A 9,012-nucleotide genomic window follows, 5' to 3' on the forward strand; every position below is an offset into this window, starting at 1 on the left:
TTTCACCGTGTTAGCCAGGATGGTCTTGATCTTGTGACCTCGTGATCCGCCCGTCTCGGCCTCCCAAAGTGCTGGGATTACAGGCTTGAGCCACCTGAACTACATTCTTAAAAAGTCTAAAGTTTGTGGATTTGAAAAGCAAATTATCATAAATAATCTTACAGGGCATCTTTCAAAATATTAGTTGCTTTAACCAAGCTATTCCTTAGCATAAGTCTCTACAACTTATTTCTATTAATATATTCCTTGGGAGTTAAATATAAAAAGATTACATCCCCACCATCATTGTTTTAATACTTTTTCATTTTCTAGAACAGCACAGACTCCTGCTACATGAGCAAGCTTTCAGCATTTGAAGATAGCTGCCATGGATCATCTGTAGATTGTAGTGTGTTCTTTCTACTGTCCTTTTAAAAACTGAGGAAACTTTTGCTTACTGTATTTCCTGTCCACAATGTAAAAAGAAGTTCAATGTAAATCAAAGTGTAGGCCCAAAGGGTTTTTTAATGACTAAAGTATATTTCAGTTATTTCTATGTTTGGATAACAGTATTGAGGTGGGCCAGGCACAGTGGGTCATCCCTGTAAATCTCAACACTTTGGGAGGCTGAGGCAAGAGGATCGCTTGAGGCTAAGAGTTCAAAGTTGGAGTGAGCTATGATTGCCCTACTGTACTCCAGCCTGGGTGATAAGAGTGAGACCCTGTCTCTAAAAAATAAAACTTAAATTATTTTTAGAACAGTATTGAGAATGCAATGAAATTTCCAATAATGTACAATGGTTCTAATAATAAAAATTATCTGTGTTCTCCTAAAACCATTTACATATCTTGCTTGTGCTATGCAGCTTTTTTTATTTTTTTTATTTTTATTTTTTTTGAGATTGGAGTATCACTCTGTCGCCCAGGCTAAAGTACAGTGGCACGATCTCGGCTCACTGCAACATCCGCCTCCTGGGTTCAAGCAATTCTCCTGTCTCAGCCTCCCAAGTAGCAGGAACTACAGTTGCACGCCACAATGGCTGGCTAATTTTTTGTATTTTTAGTAGAGGCAGGGTTTCACCATGTTGGCCAGCCTGTCTCAAACTCCTGACCTCAGGTGATCCACCTGCCTCGGCCTCCCAAAGTGTTGAGATTATAGGCGTGAGCCACCATGCTCAGCCTGCTACCTAGCTTAAAAAAAAAAAAAAAAAGTGTTCTACTTGCCTACTCATCAACTCTATGCACCTGTAAAAACTAAAAAGAAAACCCTTCAGGAGCCGGGCACGGTGGCTTACGCCTGTAATTCCAGCACTTTGGGAGGCCGAGGCAGGCGGATCACGAGGTCAGGAGATCGAGACCATCCTGGCCAACATAGTGAAATCCCGTCTCTACTAAAAAAAAAAGTACAAGAAAATTAGCCGGGCGTGGTGGTGCATGCCTGTAAATCTCAGCTACTCAGGAGGCTGAGGTAGGAAAATCGCTTGAACCCAGGAGGCGGAAGTTGCAATGAGCCGAGATTGTGCCACTGCACTCCAGCCTGGGCGACAGAGCGAAACAAAAAAAAAAAAAAAAAAAAAAAGTCAAGAAGTGTACAGACAATAGGTAACAGGGAAGTTAAAGGAAACAAACTACTTTAGCTGAGCATGGTCAAGAAGCACACCCTCCCCTTTCCTCAGGAAGTTTGAATTTTGAACTCTACCCAGTAAAGTACCTTTCATCCACGTTTTTGTACTCACAGTCTATCTAACAAAAGCACTGTAGTAGAGCTAGTGAAAGAAAGAAATGAACTAAAACCAAACAATTCACAGTTCCAACTTTGGCTGTTCTGCTACTCTTCTCACTCTTCTGTACTGTCTACACACACACCATTCATTTCCCCCAGAAAAAGGAACCAATTACCAAGAAATACCCAGAAGCTTGGAATACAGTAATTTGGATGAAAAGGTTGTCATACTTCTTATTTCTCTCTACTGGTAATGCTTTCTCCAGATTTTTCTGGTCTACAACATACCAAGCTTGAGCAGAGTCTGACAAATGTACATAGGCAGCTAAACGTAGAGAAAAACTTAAGAGTTTAAAGTTTAATAAAAGTTTATTTCATTACAATATGGATGTACCAATGATACCTGACACACCGGGATTTTACCTTACCAATATTCTCAGAACCCCATTACCTGGACAATACAAACACAAAGTTTAACAATGAGACATTAATAAAGGTCTAATAATAAAAAAATGGAAAGCATTTTTCTTTTGCATTCAGTTTTTTTAAAACAGAAAAACTAAAGATTTGAAGCAAAAGGCTTTACTTGGTTCTACATAATTAAACATCAAAATTACACTTAGGCCATGGAATATTACAAAGTCTAATTACTCCCATAAAACATTATTTAAGAGGCCGGTTTTGGTGGCTCACGCAAACCTGTAATCCCAGCACTTTGGGAGGCCAAGGCGTGCAGATCACTTGAGATCGGGAGTTCGAGGCCAGCATGATCAACATGTCGAAACCCCGTCTCTGCTAAAAATACAAAAATTAGCCAGGCGTGGTGGCATGCACCTGTAAATCTCAGCTACTCAGGAGGCTAAGGCACAAGAACCACTTGAACCCAGGAGGCAGAGGTTGCAGTGAGCTGAGATTGCACCACTGCACTCCAACCCTGGGCGACAGAGCAAAATTCTGTTTCAAAAAAAAACTGGGAGAAACTTTGGAAATCACCCATTCCAACCTAACTCATTCCATATAAACATCTCAATTTTGTCTTCTATAAAATGAATTGGACTAAATTCTAAGGTGGTTTAAGCTCCAAAAAAAACTCTTACGCCAGACATGGTGGCTCATGCCTGTAATCCCAACATTTTGGAGGCTGAAGCAGGTGGATTGCTTCAGGTCTGGCGTTTTGAGACCAGCCTGGCGAACATGGTGAAACCCCATCTCTACTAAAAATACAAAAAATTAAGCCAGACGTGGTGGTGGGCACCTGTAATCCCAGCTACTCAGGAGGCTAAGGCAGGAGAAAAGCTTGAACCTGGGAGTGGGAGGTTGTAGTGAGCCGAGGTCGCACCATTGCACTCCAGCCTGGGCAACGAAATCAAAACTTGTCTCAAATGATGATAATAAATAAAAATAAAAAATCTTTTAAATTTTAAAACAGTATAGGATTACAACTATGACTAAGTTGCTGTAAGTTTAACCTTCTGCAAAAGTAAAAGTATTACAAAAATTAACACTTTTACTAAAGGAAAAGTATTAGTTTTTCTAGAAGATGAAATAGTACTAGTCTTCATCTAGCCCTAAATGTAAACTAGGAAATTAATTACATAAAGTTTTGGCAAATTGTATGCTTAATCTGTAAGTCACACAAAATATATTCTCATTCAAATATTTGCCACATGGGTAGTATCCCAAACAAATTTGGCCAGGTTAAAACAATACATTCTCAATGTAATACGCTTCTACTCTCAACCTAGAAAAAGATACCCATTATCACTTGGGGGAATTCACAGCTTTACCTTTTTAAATACTTCCCAGTGCTACACATAAAAACACACAGTCAAGCAAACGGAAACAAATTAAGCATTACAGCTTTTTTCTGTGACAAGCTGAATGCAAAATAATCTTGCCCTCTGCATTGCAGAAGGATAGTTCTTGCAACCCATGGAGAAGCAAACACATCAAGAGATCTTAAATGTCAAAGAAGGCTTCAGGTAATAGCCTCAAGGAAAGATTTTACTTATAAAATAGTTAAGAATGTTTTTATTTTAAAACATTGAACACCTAAGTTCTGCACAACAGCTGCAACGAAAATTCTAAGCACAGACACACTGCAACATTCTAGAAAGAAATGTTACCCTCACAACAACAGCATTCTTTTTAAATACTACTAACTGTAAAAATGAAGCGCAGAAAGCCTTCAGGAAGAAGTATAAAAAACACTACACTTCTGGCTATCAGTTTTGGTCACATACTGGTTAAAAAGCTGTCAGGCTATTTTAGCATTTTACGCAAGTGAACATTAGTTAATCTTTCACCTACCAAAGTCACTAGAATCTAAACCTATTATATTCACAAAGAATATAACAATTTTAAATGTTATCTATTAAAACATCCTTTATTCTATATCACAAGTGATTACATCTAATAAAATCAAATGAGGTCTCTCTTCAGTTAAAATTAAGACTTAGTTTCGAAATATCTTGCATAGCCTAGGGCCCAGTTCAGCACCAATGAACTGATAAAGAAAACTAGGCAGTTAATCACTCAATTCAATACTACCTGTAAGATTTGCAAATGGAGTTTTACACTTGATTCTCTTTAACACAGCTGTATTTCTTCTCTTTGATAAACATTCATGTGCTCTTTTTTTTTTTTTTTTTTTTTCTTGAGATGGAGTTTCGCTCTTATTGCCCAGGCTGGAGTGCAATGGCGCCATCTCAGCTTACCGCAACCTCCGCCTCCTGGGTTCAAGCGATTCTCCTGCCTCAGCCTCCCGAGTAACTGGGAATACAGGTATGTGCCACCACGCTCGGCTAATTTTGTATTTTTAGTAGAGACAGGGTTTCTTCCATGTTGGTCAGGCTGGTATTCAACTCCCGACCTCAGGTGATCCACCCACCTCGGCCTCCCAAAGTGCTGAGATTACAGGCGTGAGCCATCGCACCCAGCCCTCATGTACTCTTTGTAAGCCTGAATTTAAAAACCTACCAAGCCTTTTTGTTGCATTACATAATAGGATCATATTTCATCAACATTAAGCATGTATTCTCATTGAGCAGATGCTTAGCTTTTTCTTTAATGGCTCAAATTATTAGAAAATAAACAACTTTGTTTTTTAAAATACAGTAAAATTATTTCAATTATCTGTTTTAATTTAAGCAATACTACATATCCATAGTCATTTCTGCCAGGATACGTGATTTTAAAATCCATAAAAAAAGCATTTTGGTCCAGAAGGCTCCGATAATAGGTCAAGATTGAAATATAGCTCAAATGTAAGTTGCTAAATGGATTGAAGTCAAAACAAATCCAATTGTAAACAGTACCTCACTTTACTCCACAAGGGTTTCTAAAGAGGAATTCAAAACTGATTTGTAAAGCAATCCTATTTTAGTGCATTAGAAATGCTCACTTATACTTAAAAACAGTTAAGTCTTCTCACAAGTAAATCATCTAAATATAAAAAGGATTTAAACTAAAAACCAGATGTGCTTAAATTTAGGGAAAATCCAAATGCCCTGAGCTTTTCAAAAGGCAAAATATATAGTTTTAATAGCAATTAAGTCAACATCAATACTGCCAACTTAACTACTTACGTGGGTAGAGTTCCATCTGTGGCTTACAGAAAAGTCTCAAGACTTACTGTAACTTAGGACCTTTTTACTGCTATCTACCACTTAAAACACTGAGACAACAGGAAAAAAAAGTTACTCTGTGCAGTTTGCTAAATCTCCATTATTAACATGGCAATCTTTCAGTATGGATTAGCCTAGTTAATTATGTAATAATTACATTATTTTCTCCTTTATAACATGAGGGGAGGCCGGGCATGGTGGCTCACACCTGTAATCCCAGCACTTTGGAAGGTGGACACGGGTGGATCACTTGAGGTCAGGAGTTCGAGATCAGCCTAGCCAACGTGGTGAAACGCCATCTCTACTAAAAATACAAAAAATCTGACTGCACGCGGTGGCTCACGCCTGTAATCCCAGCACTTTGGGAGGCCGAGGCGGGTGGATCACCTGAGGTCAGGAGTTCTAGACCAACCTGGCCAACAACGTAAAACCTGTCTCTATTAAAAATACAAAAATTAGCTGGGAGTAGTGGCAGGCGCCTGTAACCCTAGCTACTTGGGGGGGCCGAGCAGGAGAATCACTTGAACCTGGGAGACGGAGGTTGTAGTGAGCCCAGATCAAGCCATAGCATTCCAGACTGGGGGACAAGAGCGAGACTTCTCAAAGGAAAAAAAAATTGCCTGGGGTGGTGGAGCACACTTGTAATCACAGCTACTTAGAAGGCTGAGGCAAGAAGATCACTTGAACCCGGGAGGTGGAGGTTGCAGGAAGCCGAGATCGTCCCACTGCACTCCAGCCTGTGCGACAGTGCGAGATTCATCTCAAAAAATAAAAAAAACTTGAGGGTAGGGTATGACAGAGTATAGTAACTCACATGCACCTATACACATTTAATGATCAGTCACAGTTCAAGTCCTCAGGAGGGGCTTATAAACTAGATTTATATTTTTTTTCAGAAGTACGTGAACACTAGATTCTAAAAGCCACCTCACAACTAGATTGGCTGCCAGTCAGCACCTACCTTTATATTAACTTCTTTGAGGAGTTATCTTTCAGTCATTAATGTCTCTACACTTTATATCACTAATCATTAATGTTCATAATTAGTATTAATACATTATTAATGTTCATAATTAATATTTACATTCAGATTACTATCCTAGAAGAAAATATTTCAAAGAAATTCTGAAGAATCAAAAATTCAAGTAGCAGCCAGATCAGTAGGCTTGCTTACTGCATTAAAATTTTAAAAAGAGGCCAGGCACAGGGGCTCACACCTGTAATCCCAGCACTCTGGGAAACCAAGGAAGAGGGATCATGAGGTCAAGAGATAGAGACAATCCTGGCCAACATGGTTAAACCCTGTCTCTACTAAAAATACAAAAAATTAGCTGGGCATGGTGGCAGGCATCTGTACTCCCAGCTACTTGGGAGGCTGAGGGAGGAGAATCACTTGAACCCGGGAGGCAGAGGTTGCAGTGAACTGAGATTGCGCCACTGCACTCCAGCCTGGGCAAAAAGATCGAAATTCCGTCTCAAAAAAAAAAAAATTTAAGAAGATACCCAAGTTAGTCTCAATTTCAACAGGGTAAACTAAATCATGTGTCAGACTCAGACGATACTGGCCTTGGGCATGCTTATTCCACTCAACATTTGAATGTAGCTACCTCACAGCTTACAGTGAAAATACTTTTGTTACTTTGTTGATGTAACTACATCTACTATTCCAAATACCTATAACAAAACACACATTTATCAAAATAAATGATTGGAAAAAAAGATAGAAATCCCAAGATTAGAACATCTCTCAATTTCAAATAAAGTCCACGAAATTCAAGTAAAACTCCCAACCTTTAATACTGAAGAGGAGACAGGAAGTATCAAATCTAAATGTTTTAAAACTCTCCCAAAATGCAAAATATATCAGTAAATAAGTAAAACTAATAAGACCTAAACATCGCCAGTTTTCAACTTATTTCCCACAGCCCAAGTTTTAGCCAGTTACTATATCAGCACCTAAGTAACGCTATTAGGTATCTGGCTACATAAACACTGCAAAATGATTTCCTGGAAATTCAAGATGTTATAAAAATGTTTTCCTAGAGGCAGACAGTAGAAGTTATCAAACTTTCATTTTACTTTACAAGGTAAAATTCAAGTTAACATGATAGTCACAGACGTAATTACCTCGTTTTCACAAACGACTAATTTGTTTCTCCCCTTCTACCTCTGATCTTACTGATTTTAATTATTCACCCTGCCCAGACCTTTTCTCTACATACATACACACGCCCCTCTAAACAGAGTTTACACTGTCCTGCGATGAAAGCATAAAACAAAAGGCTGACTTGCAGATGAAGATATACCTCAGTAGTGTGATCTACAAGGACTAAATATTGAATCCAAAAAATCGTGGGTGTGGCTCGATTTTTCTTTTTAGAGGGGGGCCTAAGGAGGCCAGTCCGGGCGGCTGCCTGGTCTCTGCCCTCCCCCTCTGCTTTCGCTTTGTGCTCACAATGCAGCTCCAGTAAAGCGCTTCCCTCTCCCCGCAGCCGCCGCCATGTTAGACGCTCTCTCCATGTGCCCCGAGTCCCAGCCATCCTCTCCAGTCTCCCCAGGACCCAGCCCCCAACGAATCTAAATCCTGGCAGTCCCCCGCCCCTTCAGAGTCCCCTAGGAACAAAAAGTCGCTGCAGAAAATCATCTCGCGATTGAGCTGAGCGTGAGGCTCGGGGGGACACCTAAACAATTGAAACAAAGAGGGAAACGCAGGGGAGCCCATCGCATGGGGGCGGGGGTAGCAAATCGAAGATCCATTCAAAATGGGCCTGCCGGAAAGGCAGTTCTGCCTTAAGATTTTAAACACACTTCTCTCCCACGAAGAAAAGGGGACGCTCGACAGGTCTCAAATGCATGGTAACCGAGCGGACAGACCGCAAGGCTACAGGACACAGGCCGCCCCAACTCCACGAGGCGGTTGGTTGAGCCCGGAGTCCCCTGCGCAGGGACCTCTTCATTTTGGGCCCTCGTCAGAGAAATCGGGTCTCGGAGACGGAGAGAAGGGCATCATACAGTGATGTCCTGACGACAGGCCCCCACCCTCACATGTCCCACTCCCAAAGGCCAAAAGCCAGACCCACAGCGGAAGAGTAATAAAGAGGCCTGGAGGACAGTGCCGCGTCCGAGTCAGGTGACAAGTGCCTCCTCCTCCAGGAGCCCGTTTTCTGGGCACGAAGCTCCCGCTGAACGTGGAGACGGGACGTGGGGACCAGGGGGTGGGAGGAGGGGACCTAGTAACGCTCCCGAGACGGAAAGAAGCGCAGACTCCACCGACCAGGGTCGGAGGGGGCGCAGAGCCCGGCCGCAGCCACCCCTCCCTTCCCCGCCAACTCCTGGCACCTTTTTCTTCTCCAGGTTCCGAAGTTTCTTGTCGATCACCCCGAGAATCTGCTTCATGGCCTCGGTCTGGACAGCGCCGGTGCCGGTTGCGGGGTGCTGAGAAGCCGGCGCGGCGGCCCCGGCTCCCGCGGCAGCCTCACTCCCGGAGGAACCCGACGGCGGAGGCGGTCCGGACGACTTGCTGCCGCTCCCGCTGTGGCTGGTGGCCGAGGGCATCTTCAGACCGCGAGGGGAGAGAAGAAAAAGCGGGAGGAAGGACAAGAGCGGCAAGTCAGGAGACGGACGGGGCGAGACGCGGGACAAAACGCGCAGCGGGCGGGAGCCTACGCGAACGGGTGGGGGAGG

General features: G+C 42.2%; 1 protein-coding gene across 2 annotated transcripts in view; it reads right to left on the minus strand.

Annotated features, from left to right (window-relative positions):
• Window positions 1-9,006, minus strand: part of CAPRIN1 (cell cycle associated protein 1) — a 53,094-nt gene extending 44,088 nt beyond the window's left edge. Inside the window, exon 1 of one of the 2 annotated variants that reach the window (XM_011965545.1) lies at window positions 8,668-9,006. In XM_011965545.1, the coding sequence (XP_011820935.1) occupies window positions 8,668-8,883 (216 nt within the window). In that variant the 5' untranslated portion in view covers window positions 8,884-9,006. Of the gene's footprint in view, window positions 1-8,117 lie in introns of both variants that reach the window. The other variant, XM_011965546.1, reaches the window with a different exon arrangement.
• Window positions 9,007-9,012: the final 6 nt, after the last annotated feature.

The sequence above is a fragment of the Mandrillus leucophaeus genome, unplaced genomic scaffold, assembly GCF_000951045.1.
Source record: "Mandrillus leucophaeus isolate KB7577 unplaced genomic scaffold, Mleu.le_1.0 Scaffold73, whole genome shotgun sequence".
Taxonomy (NCBI): domain Eukaryota; kingdom Metazoa; phylum Chordata; class Mammalia; order Primates; family Cercopithecidae; genus Mandrillus; species Mandrillus leucophaeus.